Below are 23,068 nucleotides of genomic sequence, written 5' to 3'. Positions count from 1 at the left end.
TTTTTTTTCACAAAGTGTCATTTTCCACTAACTTGTGACAAAAAATAAAATCTTCTATGAACTCACCATACACCTAACGGAATACCTTGGGGTGTCTTCTTTCTAAAATGGGGTCACTTGTGGGGTTCCTATACTGCCCTGGCATTTTAGGGGCCCAAAATAGTGAGGAGTAGTCTGGAAACCAAATGCCTCAAAATGACCTGTGAAATCCTAAGGGTACTCATAGGACGTTGGGCCCCTTAGCGCACCTAGGCTGCAAAAAAGTGTCACACATGTGGTATCGCCGTACTCAGGAGAAGTAGTATAATGTGTTTTGGGGTGTATTTTTACACATACCCATGCTGGGTGAGAGAAATATCTTTGTAAATGGACAATTGTGTGTAAAAAAATAAAAAAAATCTCATTTACAAATTTTATCACAGAAAGTTTTTTTTACAAAATTCATGTCTTTTTTGATGAATATAATAAAAACTAAAAATCGCAGCAGCAATCAAATAGCACCAAAAGAAAGCTGTATTAGTCACAAGAAAAGGAGGTAAAATTCATTTATATGGTAGGTTGTATGACCGAGCAATAAACCGTTAAAGCTGCAGGGGTCTGAATGGAAAAAAAGGCCCTGGTCCTTAAAAGTCAAAAGAAGACAAACACTTACTGTATATAGCACTTTTCTCCTGGCGGACTCAAAGCGCCAGAGCTTCAGCCACTAGGACACGCTCTATAGGCAGACTTGTCTAAGGTCTCCTGCTGAACAAGTGCTGGCTTACTGAACAGGCAGAGCCGAGATTCGAACCCTGGTCTCCCGTGTCAGAGGCAGAGCCCTTAACCATTACACTATCCAGCCACCACCACACCCTTAAGGGGTGAAAAGACTGCGGTCCTTAAGTGGTTAATCAGAAACAACATTATCCCTACTTATCACACCTAAAAGAAGTATATATAGTTTTTTTTCAAGACTAACTAGACTTTCATTGTATGGCATTTTTTCCCTCTAACAATTTAGTTTTGTGTGCATTTTAATATAAAATAGAGGAAAAAAAATAAAGAAAACACATTATTTCTCAGTTTTACCAATTCCAGTTTAAAAATAAAAAGTGCTATTGTAGATAAAAAACACAAATTTGTTGTTTGGCTATCTCTCCCGTTTATCATAAAACTGAGATTATGTTCCTGTCACAATTTATGGTGAAGATTTTTGATTGTAAAAAAATACTAATAATCGTATTTTTCACTATGAACTGAGAAAATGAAAATAATTTTAATTAGTAAAAATCAATCTTATTGGTTCAGGGAACATACATTCCCTTTAACCAATTAGTGCTGCAGCAGATAGTGCAGGAGGTTTTGCACAGGAGCAATGCCCAATCCTGCACAGCTGTGCTTCAGCTACAAGACGTATATATCTACATGTGGCTTAGATGAAGTCACAGAAGACGTAGATGTACTGTAGTGGTGGATAAAAAGGTTGAACAAATTGTTTGTTTCTTTAGGGGTGGGACCAGTCTTCTCTCAGGAGCTACTCATCCTGGAGGACGATGAGAGAAATAAAGTAAACCAAATGTATCAGAGCACTTATAGCAAAGACTTTTCCCACACGCAACATAAGCACCTGATAATCTGATAAGCAGTGACTAAAGCTGAAAACCTTTCTCACACTAAGCACATGAATAGGGCTATTCGCCAGAGTGAAATCTCTCATGTCCGACAAGGTATGATTTCTGAGGAAAACATTTCCCACACTCTGCACATGAACAGGGCTTCTCACCAGAGTGAGATCTCTCATGTCTGACAAGGCATGATTTCCCTATAAAACATTTCCCATACTCAGCACATGAATATGGCTTCTCATCTGTGTGAGAGCTCTCATGTCTGACAAGATGTGATTTGTTCACCAAACATTTCCCATACTCAGCACATGAACAGGGCTTTTCAACAGTATGAAATATTTGATGACTGAGGTGATTTTATTTCTGAAGAAATCATTTCCCATACTCAGCACATAAATAGGGCTTCTCACCAGTGTGAGATCTCTCATGTCTGACAAGGTTAGACTTCAGTAGAAAACGTTTCCCACTCTATGATTTCTGGCTATGCTGGGGAGATGGAGAGCAGTGTGCTGCGGCCAGTCCAGGTTCACTGAAGGCGAAGCTATGTTTCCCTGACCCTTACTGACCACTAGTGTGAGATCTCTCATGACGAACAAGATGTGATTTATCTGTAAACAATTTCCCACATTTAGCACATGAATAGGGCCTCTCACCAGTGTGAATTCTCTCTTGACTGGCACAATGTCGCTTGTGTGCAAACAGTTTTCCACATTTAGCACATGAATAGGGCTTCTCACCAGTGTGAATTCTCTCATCACTGACACAATGTGATTTATGTGCAAAACATTTCCCACACTCAGCACATGAATAGGGCTTCTCACCAGTGTGTGATCTCTTACGAGTGACACAATGTGATTTTTGCGCAAACCGGTTTCCACACTGAGCACATGAGAATGGCTTCTCACCAGTGTGAGTTCTCTGATAATCAACAAGATATGATTTTTGTGTAAAACATTTCCCACATGCATCACATGAATAGCGCTTTTCACCAGTGTGAAATCTCTCATGTATGACACGGTATGATTTCTGAGGAAACCGTTTCCCACACTCTGCACATGAATAGGGCTTTTCACCAGTGAGATCTCTCGTGTCTGACAAGGTATAATTTCTGAGAAAAACATTTCCCACACACTGCACATGTATAGGGCCTCTCACCTGTGTGAGTTCTCTCATGTCTGACAAGATTTGATTTACTCACAAAACATTTCCCACACTCTGCACATGAATAGGGCTTTTCACCGGTGTGAGATCTCTCATGTGCTAAGAGCCGTGCTTTCTGCCCAAAACATTTCCCACACTCATTACATGAATAGGGTTTCTCACCAGTGTGAGATCTCTCATGACTGACAAGTTTGTATTTCTGTCCGAAACATTTCCCACACTCATTACATGAATAGGGTTTCTCACCAGTGTGAGAACTCTCATGTGTTAAGAGGTTTGCTTTCTGCCCAAAACATTTCCCACACTCATTACATGAATAGGGCTTCTCACCAGTGTGAGATCTCTCATGTGTTAAGAGGTTTGCTTTCTGCCCAAAACATTTCCCACACTCATTACATGAATAGGGCTTCACATCCATGTGAGATCTCTCATGTATGACAAGACTTGATTTATACCCAAAACGTTTACCACACACAGCACATGAATAGGGCTTCTCTCCAGTGTGAGATCTATTATGTTTGTCAAGTCGTGATTTATGCCCAAAACATTTCCCACACTCATTACATGAATAGGGTTTCTCACCAGTGTGAGATCTCTCATGATATATAAGGCCTGCTTTAGATAAAAAACATTTCCCACACTCTGCACATGAATAGGGCTTCTCACCAGTGTGAGATCTCTCATGACTGACAAGTTGTACTTTCTGCCCAAAACATTTCCCGCACTCTGCACATGCATATGGCTTCTCACCAGTGTGAGATCTCATATGTATTAAGAGGTTTGCTTTCTGCCCAAAACATTTCCCACACTCATCACATGAATAGGGCTTCTCACCAGTGTGAGATCTCTCATGACTGACAAGTTGTGCTTTCTGCCCAAAACATTTCCCACACTCATTACATGAATAGGGCTTCTCACCAGTGTGAGATCTCTCATGATTGACAAGTTGTGCTTTCTGCCCAAAACATTTCCCACACTCAGCACATGAATAGGGGTTCTCACCAGTGTGAGATCTCTCATGTATGACAAGATTTGATTTATATCCAAAACGTTTTCCACACTCTGCACATGAATAGGGCTTCTCACCAGTGTGGGATCTCTTATGTTTGACAAGTTGTGCTTTCTGCCCAAAACTTTTCCCACACTCAGCACATGAATAGGGCTTCACATCCATGTGAGATCTCTCATGTATGACAAGACTTGATTTATACCCAAAACGTTTTCCACACTCAGCACATGAATAGGGCTTCACATCCATGTGAGATCTCTCATGTATGACAAGACTTGATTTATACCCAAAACGTTTTCCACACTCAGCACATGAATAGGGCTTCTCACCAATGTGGGATCTCTCATGAATAACAAGACGTGATTTTTGAACAAAACATTTACCACACTCAGAACATGAATAGGGCTTCTCACCAGTGTGAGATCTGTCACGTGTGACATTTGATTTCCGAACAAAACATTTCCCACATGTGGAACAAGAATGAGATCCTCCAGCAGGGGGAGAGCTGTGCTGGGTGTGAGGCCCCTCAGGGTTAGACAGGTGAGGGGAGTCTGGGGGAATATTTGGAGTCACCAGGATATCTGCAGGAGACTCTTGTCCAGTGACATCATCATCCGTTGTACAGTCTGTGGATACAGAGAGATGAGTCTCTGAGAGGTTCCTGATGCTCGGACTCTGCCCTGGAAATAGAGAAACATCATCACTTCCTGTTAGAGAATTCTGAGGGGAGGAAGAATTATCATTAAGGATGGTCAGTGAGCTGCTGAGAATTCCAAGTTGATGCAAAGTTTATGCAGATTAGAAATGAACCAAGTGCAGCAGCTGCACATTTGCATATAGCAATTGTAGAACCAATCATAAGGAAAAGTCTGGACACCAGATAAGCTGCAGATCACCTGGTCTCTGAGGAAGCGAGCTCGTCTCGTGAAACGCTGTGTTTTTTGTTTATCAGTACGTTTGGATGGGGGAAGAAATAAAGTGGTGATGTGTAGCTTATCTGGTGCCCGGACTTTTCCTTCTGATTGGTTCTACGATTGATATCTGGTTGCCTGGAGGCACAGTAAGTCACCTGACACCCCCCCCCCCCCATAGGCTGCAAAGTAGCATCAGGTGCCAACCAATTCGCTTATCTTCATTGCACATTTGCATTAAATTGGCATACAATTTGCACCTTCTCTGAGTTATTGGCACATCACTGAACATCACTAGTTATCAATATATAAAAAAGAGAGAAACCAAGAGCCCAATATAGTGTAGTAGGTATTGCCAAAATGGGTTTATAGAAAAGAGTACAAGGTTATACTCACAAACCCGGGTTACCCAGGCAACCACTGTATAAGCAGGTGAGGAGATTATCCTGTCCTTACTCAGGATTAAGGAGTCGCTCTCTGTAGACAGGAGAAAAAAAGGGGCATCCCCTGTCAGGAACCGGCCCGCGGCTTGCCTGCATATACAGTTCCTGACTGTGGGTTTGACCAGATCAAGCGGGGAACAGCCTTATTCAAGCTACAGACAAGGCTGGGACCCCTCAAATGCTCCTTACTGCCACCACTAGCTGTTGCTAGAAACGTCCACTCTGTGGTTGAGTGCTCATGCAATCCGCGTTTTCGTATTCGGGTCAGCTTTGCGTTTAGGCCGAATACGGGAACGCCACGCACGCACACACACAATTGCAATCTTACACTGTAGTGAAGCAAAACCACTAACAGTCGTTCCGAACTATACTGTTAGACTTCCCACTCGGCTGTCGAGCGCAGAAGTGCCCCATACACACAATGCAATTACAATCTCTTTCGGTAGTGTCGCTCAATCATACAATCAGGCATGAACTTCAGTCTCTTCTAGGCTATGAGTGTTAGTTTAGTACAACAGAAGTCAATCTTATTAAATAACAATTTAATATTCCAGAAAAAAACATGGAACAATGCAGAAATTAATATATAAAAAAGATGTACAAAAAACAAAGTAAAAAAGTTCCAAAGTAAAAGTTACAAGGTACACACAAAGCGATTTGCTTACCAAAATAACAGGGATCCAGATAGAAGAACCTTGGACTTTTGTGGACGGACACAGTTCTGGTTGGACCAGGAGCCCACTTAGCTTGGGCCGGGAGTCCAGCTGCAGCTACCGTCAGGAGGGGACTGATTTTAGGAATCTGCCCACTGCCTTTTATGCTGGAATATCTGCCTTGAGGCTGCAATTTCGTTGGGAAGGGGAGGAACTAGTTTTAATCAACTTTCCAGACAATTCCCCTCTCCCCATCTCTAATTTCCACAGGTAAAAATGTATTTTAGCACATACATGAAAAGACTTCCCTAGTCCAAGTTACAGGTGACAAACATATTGTTGACAGTATTTCATAGCCGATCAAAGGTAAGGATACGGCTGCTATAGGCCTGATTAGCCATCTCCTAATTAGGGGCTAGGTAGACAGTCCCTAATTGCAGAGATTTCCCATCTCCCAATAGATGTAATTTACAGGATATAGTTTGCACCTCCACCAATAATTTAATTTCCTCACAATGAAATAGTGTTTAACACACATGTCAAACGTTTGGTGAGGAGGCTCTTCCTGGCTAGTCTAGAGTTCTTCACAATGCTTTAACAGCCTTCATCAACAGAAGTGTAAATGTTTCAGTTGTCAATGACTTCAAAGCTTCAACTCCAGACGAAACCCTTCACGTCTGCCATTGTCTGATTGACCATGTCCTTGCTGGAGGCTAACACCCCAGCTCTATTCACTGAAGTCCGCTTTAGATGCAAATGTAGTACAGCCAGATGACAATCGCTTCAAAGCAGAATACACATGAGACATAGCAGACAAACAAGATGGCAGTTACCTCGAATATCATGACAATATGATAAATAGTCGCCATGTCCTGTGTATTACTGTACATATCGTCATCACCACATATATCATCCATATCCTCACGCCATATCCTCACATCCCCCTCCACCAAGGGTGGATATAAATTATAACATAAAGAAGAATAGAGGCGCCAAAAGGATAAAATCGGATGTTAAAAAGTTTAAAATGCTTAGGAGGCAGTGGTGGACTTACCTCCTGCAAGCAGTCACAAGAAACTGTCTATTCCAGAAAATATATTTATTTGGTATACTCCAGGGGGGTTGCAACACATTTCACAGGCTTAGACCTGCTTCCTCAGGCAATAGATTATTGGAGCACACAACTGGAGACAGAGGCAAAGATTGGTGTGTATTAGAACCAAATACATAAAATAAGTAATGACCGTGCATTCTTTATTGTTATGTATTACTATGCAGTAATAGTGGTGGTCTAGGTGCTTGTTTGTGGGGGTAAATTAGGGGATGGGGGGGTGTATTGCTGGGGGGGTGTAGTGGCCGAGGGACCTACTGGGGACGAGGAAGACAGTGGTGTTAATATAGTGGAACCAAAGGAGGTAAGGAGGCTGAGGTATTGTTTCAAAGTATTGATAAAAAACATAAGGGTAGTTTTGGTAGAATTGAGCTATGGAAAGAGTGCAGCATAAGAAAAAATCAATACCTTACCAGCATTTGATCCGGGTAACACCTGGCGCCTCAGTGCCGAGATGTCCCCATACCACTGTTTAAATAGTGGTGTCGTCACGCCTCCTGGCCAATCCGGGAGCGGGGCGGGTTGGTAATTTCCCGCCGAGAGGGGATGCGACCTTCTGGTCGCGTCATCAGTGTGCGTCCAAGTCTAAGTGCGACCTTAATGTTGCACCTATGACCAAGACCAAGATGGTGCCCATGCGGGTCGCCTCGGTCACATGGCTCCTGGCTTTTTGTAGTTTTTTATGTATTTTTAGTAGCAGTTTAGTCTTTAGTTTTAGTTTAGTTAGCAGCTGCTCACGATATATTAGAGGCTCTCACACCAGCCAAGCCACTCACCTGGCGTATCCCGATCCAGCGCGGACCCACTTCGCCACCCGCACCGGCCCTCTGCCTCTGTCCAGACCGCCGCTGCTGCTCTGTCTCCGCTCACAGTATCCGCCGACGAGGACTCACAGGATCCCGGCAGACGCTGGTCCGCTTCGGGTTCCTCCAGCAGCCCATCAGCTTCGCTGCCTCCACTGGCTTCCGCTCCGGTTCCTCCAGCAGCCCATCAGCCTCGGCGCCTCCACCGGCTTCCGCTCCGAGTTCCTCCAGCAGCCCATCAGCGTCGGCACCTCCACCGGCTTCTCTCCTACTCCGGGCGCCCTTCACCGGCTTCTCTCCTGTTCCGGGGCGAGGATTCAGCCTCCCAGTGCCAGCCCATCAAGGACTGCTTGGCAAACACGGACCCAACACCCACGTGGCTCTGGGCACCGCGGACCTGAACTCCTGTTCCATCAGCACGAGAGGCTTGGAGCAACCACCTCTCCACCAGCACGTGGGGCCTGCTGCCTCCACACTAGCACAGCACAGTTCTACATCTCCCTCCCACCGGATGGTCCCATCTCCTCTCTGCGGCTGGACATTCCACAACTCTGCTGGGGCACTCCACCTACTCTGCTGCCGGCGATCGTCACGTGGTTCCCTAGGCCACAGGCCCCTAATGCTGCACGCTGTACTTCCCCACGTGTTTACTGGATTGAGGCCGATCCTCCTAGCCTCCACCACTCTCTCCTCTCGGTCCTTCTGTCGGCCTCCACCGCTCCATCTGGGCCTTCCCACCACCGCTCCTTCATCCCAGGGCCCCTAGCCTCGCTGGCACGGTCGCACGATTCCAGGTCTCCACATCGCAAGCCTCACCACAGCATTCTAGGCCTCCACATCGCAAGCCTCACCACAGCATCTAGGACCCAGCCTCCACCATTGCTGCTGGCCCATGAACGAAGGACGCTGCGACCACAGGGTGACAGCTAACTGCTAACTACTACCTTGTATATCTCCCTGCTGATCTGGGGTACTGGGGTGAATTGGTGATCTGTTGTTGATACTGGGGTTGAACTGTTGTGGACTGGGGTTGAACTGGGTTCTAGGGTGCATCCCTGTGCTGTATTGATACTGAACTGTGCATCTCTGACTACTAATTTGAGCCCCCCTGCGTTTGCTGTATTGGGCTGAACTACTGCTTGCTTGCTGCACCCTGCGCTGTCTATTGGGATAAAATACTGCTTGCTTGCTGCACCCTGCGCTGTCTCTCGAGGGCATGCTCTCCATGCCATATCACATAGTCCACCCCCCCCCCCTCGAGATATGCCGCACAGAGCCACCCTGTCCAGAGAGGTACTCCTAACATGGGACCCCCTCGCCAAGGATAACCCCCCTCGACAGGGACCCCCCTAAAGACTCCCCCCTGTGGAAGGCAGTCAGCGCCCATATCACCCACCTGGTCAGGGACACCGGATACTCCCAAAGTAAACGCCGCCATAGAGGGAGAAGGGCGGGAGCCCAGGTGAGACTCAAGAGGAAGGGCCTACGCTCTCCCATCCCTGCCATCCTGCTGGGGAACGTCTGCTCACTCCCTAACAAGGTCGACGAACTGCTCCTACTACTTGGCAGTAAGCCCACGTTAGGCAGCTGCACCCCGGTTCTCTGCTTTACCGCGACTTGGCTGAATGACGGTATTCCTGACAACTCCATTGGGGTGCCAGGCTATGAGCTCCTCCGCGCAGACCGCGACCAAGCATTGTCTGGCACAATAGATGAGAGAAAAAACTGGCACTAGATGTCAACAAGAAGGCATGGGTCTGATGTACCGGATTCCGTACTCAATGCATACACGTGCAACTCAGAAACAAGCACTGTATTTGTAGCAAAAAGGAAAATGAGGCACTGTGATTGCAAAAGTGAAGTACCTTTAATCCACGGTTGGAAGACACATCAGAGTGAACAGTGGGGGTGAGGAAGGCCTGACAGCTGTTTCACTTAAAAACAAAGCTTCCTCAGAGGCCAAGGGAAAGAAGCTTTGTTTTTAAGCGAAACAGCTGTCAGGCCTCCCTCACCCCCACTGTTCACCCTGATGTGTCTTCCAACCGTGGATTAAAGGTACTTCACTTTTGCAATCACAGTGCCTCGTTTTCCTTTTTGCTACAAGCACTGTCTGGGAAGAGAAAAGGCGGAGGCATATGCTTCTACGTTAACACCACCTGACCACAAAGACCATTCTTTGGGGTCTATATCCCCCGACGCAAACACAAAGAATGCCCTGCGTGCACTCAGCGACAGCATCATCAAGTGGGAAACTGCCTTCCCAGAGGCCCTCTTCATCATCCTGGGAGACTTTAATAGTGCAAACCTGTGTCAGGAGATGCCCGGCTTCAAGCAACACATATCCTGCCCCACCAGGAACCGCAACACCCTGGACCATTGTTACACGACCCTTAAGAATGCGTACAAGGCCGCCCAAGGTGCTGCACTGGGGAACTCAGACCACAACCTAATCCACCTGATCCCCACCTACAGAAGGCACCTGGAAACTACAAAGCCCGCCGTAAAGATCGTAAAAAGGTGGACAGCCGAGGCTAAGATGGAGCTACAGGCCTGCTTCAATTGCACTGACTGGGCGGCCCTAGAGGCACCCTCCCTGGAGGAATGGGCAGAGAACATCACCTCCTACATCAGTTTTTGCGAGGGGATGTGCTTTTCCGACAAAGAACTTCAAGATCTTCCCAAATAGCAAGCCGTGGTTCAACAGCAAGCTGCGCCACCTCCGGAAAGTCAAGGAGGAGGTGCACAAGCACGGAACCCCAGACGAGTTCAGGGATGCAAGGGACGCTCTGAATCGTGAATTGCGTGTTGCGATGAGGGCCTACTCTGACAAGCTGGGCCATTTCCTCCAGTCAAACAACACACGCAAGGTGTGGAAAGGCCTCAGAGCAGCTATGAACTTCAAACCACCCCCCCAGCATGCGACCCCCAGCACCTCACTGGCTGAGGAACTTAATAAGTCTTTTCTATTCTAAGTTTTACTGTCGGTTTGAACGCCATCCCAAGCAGCTGGCTAACCCGGCACCCTCGACAAAGCCCTCCCCGCAAGTCAAGTCTGACCTAGTGCAAATAGAGGTCCAGGAAGCAGATGTACTCCGTCACCTCCGCAGACTCAATGCCAGGAAAGAAGCCGGCCCAGACGGCGTGTCACCAACTTGCCTGAGAACCTGCGCAGACCAGCTGGCTCCAACGCTCACCTCCCTTTTTAATAGGTCCTTGGCGGAAGGCAGTGTCCCCTCCTGTCTCAAAAGGGCCACAATCATACCGGTCCCAAAAAAGCGAGGCAACACAGAGCTCAACAACTTCAGACCCCCATAGTCATGAAGATCCTCGAACGTCTGGTCCTTGCCCACCCGAAGCGCCTCGCCAGTCCCCTCCTCGATCCACATCAGTTCGCATACAGGGCCAACAGGTCCGTGGACGATGCCATCAACATCAGTCTGGCGTATATCACAGAACACCTTGAAAGACCAAACTCCTACTTTAGGATCCTGTTCTTGGACGTCAGCTCGGCATTCAATACAATCTGCCCAAATATACTGATCGACAACCTGGCACATCTTGGAGCCGGCTCCACACTCTGCGCGTGGGTAAAGGACTTCCTCTCAAATAGGTCACAACGGGTGAAGCTCAGCAACTGCTTCTCCAGTGTGAGTATGACCAACACAGGTACTCCACAGGGGTGTGTTCGGTCACCTCTCCTGTTCTAATTGTACACCAACAACTGTACCTCCTCCGCGGACTCCGTAAAGGTCATTAAATTTGTGGATGATACCACTATCATTGGGCTCATAGGTGAGGCAGGGGAACACGATTAGATTGTATAATACCGCGCCACAATGTTCACACAATGATTACCAGTCCGTTCACAATAAACAGTTAATGGGATCGCTGCAGAAAAAATCCAGTCACTGGGCCATATAGTTCAATTGTACTGCTGCGCTCTCCAGTCCTGCAATAGAAAACACACTCCACATAGGGCAGTATTGTTCAAGTTCTATGCCCCCAAATAACACCAGTGTTTTGTGCTCCCCCGGTGTCATACACTTATCCCTCGTCCCCTCTCACTAGATGCTCACCAGATTGTTACCACCTCAGTTTTTCAGGTGGATCTTAAGCATATCAATGTATTCACTTGTTCCTATAAGGCAAAAAAAGAGCTCCACATAGAGTAGTACAGTTCAAATAAGGTAATTCCAGTGCTATAGACACTCCAATCGTGCAACACCACCCGCTGCTCGTGTTCCCGCACCAATCTGCATGCCACACTGCTCACCAGATGTAGCCCACCTACGTATACAGGTGGATACTGCGCTTTTTACTCCAATCACTTCAACGATCCTCAGTAGTTCAAACAAGCCTCTAGCAAGGGCTTTTTATTTATTTTCACTAAAATGTTGCTCAAAAACATAAAAACAAGAAGACGCATATAGCGTATTACTGACAACAATGCCTCAGTGCGCAGCCAAAACTATTGCACTTACGCCTCCTGAAGCACTCTATGCGTTTTGTACAGGTGGATGCCAATGCCCATCCGTCTGGCTCCCGGGTTCGCTCCGACACTTCCGCGTCCTCCCGTTCCGCCTTCACGCCTACTCGCAGGGTATATCCTTAGACGCTTCACTGTTGACCGGCCGGTCCGTGCGCCTCTCGATCCTGTGCGACGTCAAACGTACAGCTCCGCCCTACGCGCGTTTCGTCTTCACGCCAGACTCATCAGGGGCTCCGCCTCCTGACGTCTGCATACATAGTCCCTGCCGTCTCCTGATTGGAGGACTGGCTCCATTTCGCGCGGATGGGCATTGTTTACAGTACTTCATAAAAACCTTATAAAACATATTTAAAATACAGTACACATTCACAACTATACATATTCTTACAATTTCTCAGGCTATGTTATTCCCTCTATCACCCTTCTACTGACCCCGTATGTCGATCTATCTCGTAACCTCTTGTGTTGAAAAGTTTCCTTCTACTATGTGTCTATATACCTGTAGTGCCCCATCTTGTGGCCATTTAGCATAGTGTCTCCTTTCTATGTTTATTTCTCCATGATTACTTTTTATCTTATTTTTCCATTAGTGAATTGGATCTCATTTTAAATCTTGTCCTATGTAATTCATATTTTTATAGTGCTCCATAATATTAATTAAAGTGCCTAGTGCTATATATTAACTCTCATAAACTGTAATCTCTTAAAGTGCTGGTTTAATGAACTCCTCTTTGTGACTCCACTCTCTAATAACCATCAATTCAATTTGTTTAAAAAAGATCCTTCCTCACTGTGAATTTCTTTGGGTGGTGCTAAGTGCAATTTTATTTATTATACAAAATATTTGACTAAAAAGTGCTTCGTGCATTGTTCCAATTAATCTTTATCACATTATCTATTTAATCTAAATTCCCATTATCATCTCATCTTCTTATAAAGTGCATCTTCTTAATATTCATATATATTCCTTATCATCTTCCTTAATCATTGGCAATATGACAATTTAGATCGAATTCGATATTCAGCCCATACGGGGTCATAGTTCTTAGGTTGAAGATCCATCTCCCCTCAGCTCTTGATATTTCCTTGGTCAGATTGGACCCTCTCCACTTCTTCATATACTTTTCCAGAGCCATAAACTTCAAGCCTGCTGGATCTTTATTATGGTGAGTCCTAAAATGATTGGACACACTATGGCTCACCACGGACACACTATTACCACAGAAGCCCCAGTTTGTCTACAGAAAGGCCCCAACGTTGAAATCTACCCTAGTAGCAAGTTGCATAGAACCCCCAAGAATAACAGCAGGTGATCTGCTCGGGCAGAAGGGATTCTTCCCGTGTAGAAGTTGCCTGGGATGTAGAGAAGCCAATGGAGTAAGGGGACAGCAAATCATATCAAGAAACACAGGGAAAAGCTACAAAATTGAGCAATGTATCACCTGCAGGACAAAGGGGGTGGTATACGTGCTATGGTGTCCATGTGGGCTAGAATATATAGGACGGACCACCAGAGAATTGTTTAAACGGATTAGAGAGCATGTCAACAATATTAAAAAAGGTTTAGAGAGCCATAGTGTGTCCAATCATTTTAGGACTCACCATAATAAAGATCCAGCAGGCTTGAAGTTTATGGCTCTGGAAAAGTATATGAAGAAGTGGAGAGGGTCCAATCTGACCAAGGAAATATCAAGAGCTGAGGGGAGATGGATCTTCAACCTAAGAACTATGACCCCGTATGGGCTGAATATCGAATTCGATCTAAATTGTCATATTGCCAATGATTAAGGAAGATGATAAGGAATATATATGAATATTAAGAAGATGCACTTTATAAGAAGATGAGATGATAATGGGAATATAGATTAAATAGATAATGTGATAAAGATTAATTGGAACAATGCACGAAGCACTTTTTAGTCAAATATTTTGTATAATAAATAAAATTGCACTTAGCACCACCCAAAGAAATTCACAGTGAGGAAGGATCTTTTTTAAACAAATTGAATTGATGGTTATTAGAGAGTGGAGTCACAAAGAGGAGTTCATTAAACCAGCACTTTAAGAGATTACAGTTTATGAGAGTTAATATATAGCACTAGGCACTTTAATTAATATTATGGAGCACTATAAAAATATGAATTACATAGGACAAGATTTAAAATGAGATCCAATTCACTAATGGAAAAATAAGATAAAAAGTAATCATGGAGAAATAAACATAGAAAGGAGACACTATGCTAAATGGCCACAAGATGGGGCACTACAGGTATATAGACACATAGTAGAAGGAAACTTTTCAACACAAGAGGTTACGAGATAGATCGACATACGGGGTCAGTAGAAGGGTGATAGAGGGAATAACATAGCCTGAGAAATTGTAAGAATATGTATAGTTGTGAATGTGTACTGTATTTTAAATATGTTTTATAAGGTTTTTATGAAGTACTGTAAACAATGCCCATCCGCGCGAAATGGAGCCAGTCCTCCAATCAGGAGACAGCAGGGACTATGTATGCAGACGTCAGGCGTCAGGAGGCGGAGCCCCTGATGAGTCTGGCGTGAAGACGAAACGCGCGTAGGGCGGAGCTGTACGTTTGACGTCGCACAGGATCGAGAGGCGCACGGACCGGCCGGTCAACAGTGAAGCGTCTAAGGATATACCCTGCGAGTAGGCGTGAAGGCGGAACGGGAGGACGCGGAAGTGTCGGAGCGAACCCGGGAGCCAGACGGATGGGCATTGGCATCCACCTGTACAATACGCATAGAGTGCTTCAGGAGGCGTAAGTGCAATAGTTTTGGCTGCGCACTGAGGCATTGTTGTCAGTAATACGCTATATGCGTCTTCTTGTTTTTATGTTTTTGAGCAACATTTTAGTGAAAATAAATGGAAAGCCCTTGCTAGAGGCTTGTTTGAACTACTGAGGATCGTTGAAGTGATTGGAGTAAAAAGCGCAGTATCCACCTGTATACGTAGGTGGGCTACATCTGGTGAGCAGTGTGGCATGCAGATTGGTGCGGGAACACGAGCAGCGGGTGGTGTTGCACGATTAGAGTGTCTATAGCACTGGAATTACCTTATTTGAACTGTACTACTCTATGTGGAGCTCTTTTTTTGCCTTATAGGAACAAGTGAATACATTGATATGCTTAAGATCCACCTGAAAAACTGAGGTGGTAACAATCTGGTGAGCATCTAGTGAGAGGGGACGAGGGATAAGTGTATGACACCGGGGGAGCACAAAACACTGGTGTTATTTGGGGGCATAGAACTTGAACAATACTGCCCTATGTGGAGTGTGTTTTCTATTGCAGGACTGGAGAGCGCAGCAGTACAATTGAACTATAGGGGAACACGATTATCGCAGCGAGACTGAGAGAATCTGCAGATGGTGCGAGGACAACAAGCTCGTCCTAAATGCAGCCAAAACAGTGGAATTGATCTTGGACTTCAGGAGACCCCCCCCCCCCCCCCCGCACATCAACCAATCCTTATCAACGAGACTGAAGTGTCCAGGGTCCCTAGCGTTAGGTTCCTAGGAACAACCCTAACGAGCAACCTAAGGTGGGCGCAGAACACCTCCAAAATCCAGAAGAAGGCTCAGAAGAGACTATTCTTCCTGTGCCAATTGAAAAAAATTGGTATGCCTCAGGAGCTGCTGTCCAGCTTCTACACTGCCACTATTGAAGCTACCCTTTGCTCCGCCATTATCGTGTGGTATGCAAGAGCAACCGCCAGTGACAAGTATAAGCTTCAAAGAGTTATCAGCTCAGCGGAGATCATTGGCTCTCCTCTGCCACCGCTAGACCTCCTCTACACCACCAGAATGAAAACAAGGGCTAACAGGATCTCCCAAGACCCATCCCACCCAGGCTGCCGCTTCTTTAAACTTCTCCCATCGGGCCGACGCTTCTGGACCACCCGCCCAAGGACTAACAGGCGTAGGGACACCTTTTTCCCCAAGCAGCCCTCCTGCTGAACTCCTGCCTCTCGTCGGTACCCTAGTTGCTTCAGGTCTTTTTAGCCAATCAGCCTGGTCAAGGCACACTGAAGCCTGGGCCAGTAAAAAACTAAGCTATTACCCTGACGCTCTTCTTGGCAGAGCTGTACTCTAGGGGCGGACTCTTTTAATGAACTTACTTTTTAGACCGTTAAAAAAGGTGCAGGTACTGCCTGTCTCGTTGTACTATTGCCTGTCTTGCTTGTATTATTGCTATTTTCTACGACTGTCTCGCTTGTTTATGTTATTGTCTACTGCCTGTTGCCACTGCCATGTGAACCACAACCAATTCCGGGTTCGACATCGGTCGCACTTGGCGAAATAAAGATTCTTATTCTGATTTTGATTCTGATTGAGGGCATGAAGGTGCGACCATTACGCCGCACTATGGGCAAGGGGAATTGCATCCGGGTTATGGCGGAGGTTACTAATCTGGCGTCATGTGTATGTAATGCACATGCGCCGGGAGTTCCGTCCACCATTACTGATTAGGGCAAAAGGAAGGGAAAGTGGAGCCATCTACCATACGGTCGGGAAAGTGAAACTAAAACAAAATAAAGATATATTAAAGATGTGTTAGCTACCTCTGGTGTCATGAATTATAATTCATTTATTTTTTTTATCCTATTTTAATGGAATAATGATGTTAATAATGCAAGTCCTGTGTTATATTATTATGGAACCTATTCCTGTGCGTTGCTGCCATCTAGTGGACAGCAAAAATAGTTTGTTTGTTTTTTAGAAACTTTGCAGTGTTATGTAAACAGTAGTTATTATCAGTTAAACAGCTGGAAAAAGATGTACATTTAAAGCAATCGATAGGATTGGAAAAAATGGAGTAAACAGTAGAATAAATGATATAGCACTGGAACAATAAAACAATACATAAGCAACAGGATATAATGAGTGATACAATACTGTAAAATATTGTTATATTAAATTTGTCAGATACAGTATGTGACCACAGGATTATTAAGAATAATAGTCATAATAATAATATAATAGTAAAAAGAGATCATGGACAATTATTAATAAAATATTAGTATATTATTAATAAAACCTGATATAGTAAAAATTGTTATAATGAAATTTGTCAGAAATGTAGACCAAATGAATATTAAGAATGATAGTCATAATAATAATAATATAATAGTAAAACAAGATCATGTAAAATTAATAATAAAACATGATAATAGTAATATATATATATATATATATATATATATATATATATATATATATATATATATATATAAAATAAATAATAAATGATGAAAAAGCTTATAATAAATGAAAAAGAAGGTATATGATAAAAGAGGCGACTGGGTAAAACAAAAACTATGGTAAATTTCTATCAGTACATTTTTTCTAGTTGTTCGTTGTTCAACATTTGAATCCAGAACATTTCTCTCGATTTAAGTCGTTCAGCGAGCATCCGACCGGTGTTTTTTAATGGTCTCTATGAGAGTGATGTGAAACAAAGTGCGTTCGCTGTTGTGATGATGGGTACTACAGTGTTCTCCCCAGAATTTTTTTCCAGCTGGGTGGCATGAAAAAGTAGCCGGGTGGGTTGAGATGAAAATGCAGGGCAACTCTGCTTACAGCATAGGAGGATGTAAGGAGGTGATCCGATGACAGCCGGGTGGTCACCAAATCTAGCCGGGTGGAGCACCCGGCTAAAAGAGCCTGGGGAGAACACTGTACTAAAGTGTCTAGATACGCTGTGAAGGGGAAAGTTCTTGTGTAGGTTTCTCTTGTGTTGTCCAATCCTACTCCATGCTGGTTGAGTAGTACGTCCCACGTACTGGAGGTGGAAAGGGCAAGAGATGACATAAATGACATATCTAGTGGTACAGGTTATATGGTTTTTAATCTGGTATTGTATTTTGGTTGTATTGGAGGAGAAGGTGGTGGTAGTCTGGATGAAGGGGCAGGCCAGGTATCTAGTGTTATTGCAAGGGGAGCATCCTGGTGTGGAATGACTATGTGGGTGTTTGTGTCCTATAGGTTGGCTAAGGCGGCTGGGTGCTAAGAGGTTCCGTAGGTTTGGTGCCCTTCTAAAGGTAATTGTTGGTGTCGGTGGAATTATTGGCCAAAGGTATGGATCCTGTAGCAGGATGCCCCATCTGTTTTTCAAGATGGATCGGAGATGGGGATGTTGGGCATTAAACCGTGTAATAAATCGAGGGTAGTTGGCAGTGGTAAAGTCTGTGTTATCAGATGATGGATTTTGGGGTTTCTTTGCTTTGGCCCTAAATTTGGCGTCTTTTATGAGTTTTTTGGGGGTATTTGCACGGCAGAATTTTTTTTGTAAAAATCTTGGATTGCGTGTTATAATCTGTAGTATCTGTAAAATTTCTGTAAATTCTTTTGAACTGACTGTATGGAGTATTGATGGTCATGGGGCGATGGCGAAAACTGTCAAAGTGTTGTTTGCATCCACTGGTTTAAAATATGTCTTAGTTTTAATGAGGTTAGATTCAATGAATAATGTTAAGTCCAGGAATTCTATGGTAATGGGATCGTGATGAAATGTGAATTGGAGACCTGCTGTGTTTGAATTTAGATAGTCTATGAATGAGGGGGATGAGATTGGCGTTACCTTTCCAGATTAATATGAGATCGTCAATATTTGTAGAAAATTATATTTCCAGCAAAGGGATTATTGTATTTCGTTTTTTTAAGTTCTAGAAGTCCCATGGATAGATTGGAGTACGAGGGGGCGAACAACAACCCCATAGCTGTGCCGTTTGTTTGATGATAGACTTTGTCCATGAAAGTAAATATGTTTTGTAGAATAAATTCTGTGCAGAGGGCTAGGAAGGATTGTTGGCTCTGGGGCATAGATGGATTAGAGGACAGGAAGTGATTAATGGCTATGAGACCGTAGGAGTGGGGTATATTTGTATATAGTGATGTAACATCGCATGTGAGCCATAAGTAATCATTCTGCCACATGGTGGTGCTGAGGAGTTCTATGAGGTGTGAAGAATCTTTGAGGTAGGAGTCTAGGGATTGTACATGATGTTGTAAATGTTGGTCTACGAAATGTGATAAGTTGCTAGTGAGAGAATTTATACCAGATATGATTGGACGTCCAGGTGGTTTAGCGAGGGTTTTGTGAATCTTTGGTAGGTAGTAAAAAAACTTAATTTTGGGATGGGTGTTAATGATAAAGTTCCTTTCGTCTTTAGTTAATATTATTGAGTAATGCGTAATTGATGAAGGATCTCAGGGTTTTATTGAGTTGTGCGGTGGGGTCTGTGTCTAAAATTTCATAATATTTTTGGGTGCTTTTGGAGTGGAAAGATAGAAAATCTCTACACTCTGATATTATTGGTTGCAAATCATTGACAATGGATTTCCTTTTGATAATAAGTCTCTCCATCATGCCTTGTGCACATATTCCAAGGTATTCATACCAGTCTGTTGAAAAAAAACAGTGTCTGTAGGAAAGGCGGTAAGGGTTTTAATCCATATACCGTCTGGTGAAATTTTTTTCTTCTATGTAAGTTTCCTGCATTGAAATGTCGGCTAGGTTGAAAAACTCATCCTTTAAAGCCGTTGCAAGTTTTTGAAATGTGGGTTTGAGATCGGTATTGTCCAAAGGCGAGGTCTCGTCGACTTGGATGGGGGTTGGGTCTTGTGTATTAATCGGTTTGAGTTTAAATTGAGCCACCAGGCTGTCTCTGTGCACGGACCGATCAGTGATGAATTCCTTGTCAAGTTTTAGGCTTCTATCAGGTTCAGGGTGCCTGTTTGCGAGTCTAAAGGCCAAAGCAAGCTCGTAGGAAAATATAAAAAAGAGAGAAACCGAGAGCCCAATATAGTGTAGTAGGTATTGACAAAATGGGTTTATAGAAAAGAGTACAAGGTAAATACTCACAAACCAGAGTTACCTCCAGGCAACCACTGTATAAGGAGGTGAGGAGATTTTCCTGTCCTCACTCTTTGTAGATAGGAAGAAGATGGGGTATCCCCCTTCACCAAGGGTGGATATAAATTATAATGTACAGAAGAACAGAGGCGCTAAAAGGATAAAATCAGATATTGGGCAGCACGGTGGTGTAGTGGTTAGCTCTCTCGCCTTGCAGCACTGGGTCCCTGGTTCGAATCCCAGCCAGGGCACTATCTGCAAAGAGTTTGTATGTTCTCTCCGTGTCTGCGTGGGTTTCCTCCAGACACTCCGGTTTCCTCCCACATTCCAAAAACATACGGATAAGTTAATTGGCTACCCGTAAATTGGCCCTAGACTACAGTACTTACACTACATAATATAGACATATGGCAATGGTAGGGATTAGATTGTGAGCTCCTTTGATGGACAGTTAGTGACAAGATAAATATATATATACACTGTACATATATATACACTGTACAGCGCTGCGTAATATGTCGGCGCTATATAAATATTAAATAATAATAATTATAATAATAATATTATTATAAAGTATAATATTAAAAAGTTTAATTTTAAAATAAAATGAATTACTGCATAATAATACACAACAATGAAGAATGCATTGTCATTACTTATTTTGGTTCTTGTCCGTTAGCCGGGCGCATCCACTAGGTGGCGACAAAACTCCACCACTTTTACATCTTTTCCTACTATTCATGGCGGCCTGGAGGGGGAATAGTAATTAGCGCCACCTGCCGGATGCGCCCAGCTAACGGAATAGTACCCTTATTTTATGTATTTGGTTCTAATACACACCAATCTTTGCCTCTGACTCCAGTTGTGTGCTCCAATAATCTATTGCCTGAGGAAGCAGGTCTAAGCCTGTGAAACGCGTTGCAACCCCCCTGGAGTATACCAATAAATATATTTTTCTTGAATAGACAGTTTCTTTTGACTGCTTGCAGGAGGTAAGTCCACCACTGCCTCCTAAGCATTTCAAACTTTTTAATATCCGATTTTATCCTTCTGGCACCTCTATTCTTTTCTACGTTATAATACATAACACTGGTTATCAGCCTGACAGAGAATTACAGAAGGTTGTGCACATTACAGGCGGCCAATCACATGCCAATAAGTTTGGAATGCATTCAAATTCTATGTAGCCTAAAATTTGGCCAATTAAATGCATTTCCTGACAAATGTGATTATTTGCATACAATTTGCATTACATTTACATACAAGTCAGTTATTTGCATCTTATAGACCGTCCCTACAGATAAAGTGTCCGGCATCTTCTCATGTGTCACGTGATGATGTGAGGAAATGGAGAAAGGGATCTGTGGCTGCAGGATTCACAGTGCTGGAGAGGTAAGAGATACAAAGCTTCTACATCACAATACTCTGCACTTATACTGCTAAGTGGGGGGAGCACAGGAGGGGGGCATTAACACCACCACCAGGGAAGCTGTGCAGATGGGAGGTGGGAGCCCACCACCACCAGGGAAGCCGTAGAGGAGGGGGAAGACCACCACCACCAGGAAAGCCGTGGAGGAGAGAGAGGGGAGCCCACCACCACCACCAGGGAAGCTGTGGAGGGAGGGAGGGGGAAGCACACCACCATCAGGGAAACTGTGGAGGGAGGGAGGGGGAAGCCGACCACCACCAGGAAAGCTGTAGAGGAGGGGAAAGACCACCACCACCAGGGAAGCCGTGGAGGAGAGAGAGGGGAGACCACCACCACCAGGGAAACTGTGGAGGAGGGGGAAGCACACCATGACCACCAGGGGAGCTGTGGAGGAGGGGGAAGCCCACCACGACCACCAGGGAAGCTGTGGAGGGGAAAGCTGTGGAGGAGAGGGAGCCCACCAACACCACCAGGGAAGCCGTGGAAAAGGAAGAGGGGAGCCCACTACCACCAGGCAAGCTGTGGAGGGAGGGAGGGGGGAAGCACACCACCACCAGGGAAGCTGTGGAGGGAGGGGGAAGCCCTCCACCACCAGGGAACCTGTAGAGGAGGGGAATGACCACCACCACCAGGAAAGCCGTGGAGGAGAGAGGGGAGCCCACCACCACCACCACCACCACCAGGGAAGCTGTGGAGGAGGGGGAAGCCCACCACCACCAGGGAAGCCCACCACCACCACCAGCGAAGCTGTGGAGGGAGGGAGTGGGAAGCCCACCACCACCAGGGAAGCTGTGGAGGGAGGGAGGGGGAAGCTCACAACCACCAGGGAAGCTGTGGAGGGAGTGGGAAGTACACCACCACCAGGGAAGCTGTGAAGGTAGGGAGGGGGAAGCCCACCACCACCAGGGAAGCTGTAGAGGAGGGGAAAGACCACCACCACCAGGGAAGCCGTGGAGGAGAGAGAGGGGATCCCACCACCACCAGGGAAGCTGTGGAGGGAGGGAGGGGGAAGCTCACAACCACCAGGGAAGCTGTGGAGGAGGGGGAAGCACACCACGACCACCAGGAAAGCCGTGGAGGAGGGAGAGGGGAAGCACTCCACCACTAGGGAAGCTGTGGGGAAGAGAGAGGGGAGCTCACCACCACCAGGGAAGCAGTGGAGGGAGGGAGGGAGGGAGAAGCACACCACCACCAGAGAAGCTGTGGAGGGAGGGAGGGAGGGAGGGAGAAGAACACCATCACCAGGGAAGCTGTGGGGGGGGGGGAGGGGAAGCCAGCCACCACCAGGGAAGCTGTGGTGGGAGGGAGGGGGAAGCCCACCACCACCAGGGAAGCTGTGGAGAAAGGTGGTAGGAAGCACACCGCCACCAGGGAAGCTGTGGAGGGAGAGAGGGGGGAAACTCACCAGCACCAGGGAAGCTGTGGTGGGAGGGAGGGGGAAGCCCACCACAACCAGGGAAGCTGTAGAGGAAGGGAGGGGGAAGCACACCACAACCTGGGAAGCTGTGGGGGGAGGGAGGGGGGAAGCACACCACCACCATGGAAGCTGTGGGGGGAGGGAGGGGAAAGCCAGCCAC

At 45.4% G+C, this 23,068-nt stretch overlaps 2 protein-coding genes across 3 annotated transcripts in view; both read right to left on the bottom strand.

The window, feature by feature from the left end:
* Positions 1–2,162: 2,162 nt before the first annotated feature.
* Positions 2,163–2,661, bottom strand: LOC137537138 (zinc finger protein 300-like). The gene is made up of 2 exons (XM_068259268.1): positions 2,651–2,661; positions 2,163–2,604 (listed from the first exon to the last, which is right to left on the bottom strand). Exons 1-2 carry the CDS (start codon positions 2,659–2,661, stop codon positions 2,163–2,165), a joined length of 453 nt encoding a protein of 150 aa, XP_068115369.1.
* LOC137535364 (zinc finger protein 665-like) overlaps positions 2,596–23,068 on the bottom strand; it is a 68,846-nt gene continuing 48,373 nt past the window's right edge. For both annotated transcript variants that reach the window (XM_068257195.1, XM_068257196.1), the window contains one exon: positions 2,596–4,454. In XM_068257195.1, the coding sequence (XP_068113296.1) occupies positions 2,674–4,454 (1,781 nt within the window). In that variant the 3' untranslated portion in view covers positions 2,596–2,673. The remainder of the gene's footprint in view (positions 4,455–23,068) is intronic.

This window comes from Hyperolius riggenbachi, chromosome 10 (assembly GCF_040937935.1).
Source record: "Hyperolius riggenbachi isolate aHypRig1 chromosome 10, aHypRig1.pri, whole genome shotgun sequence".
Lineage (NCBI taxonomy): Eukaryota > Metazoa > Chordata > Amphibia > Anura > Hyperoliidae > Hyperolius > Hyperolius riggenbachi.
Note: the sequence above shows the minus strand (reverse complement) of the source record. Positions and strands in the feature narration are given on the sequence as shown.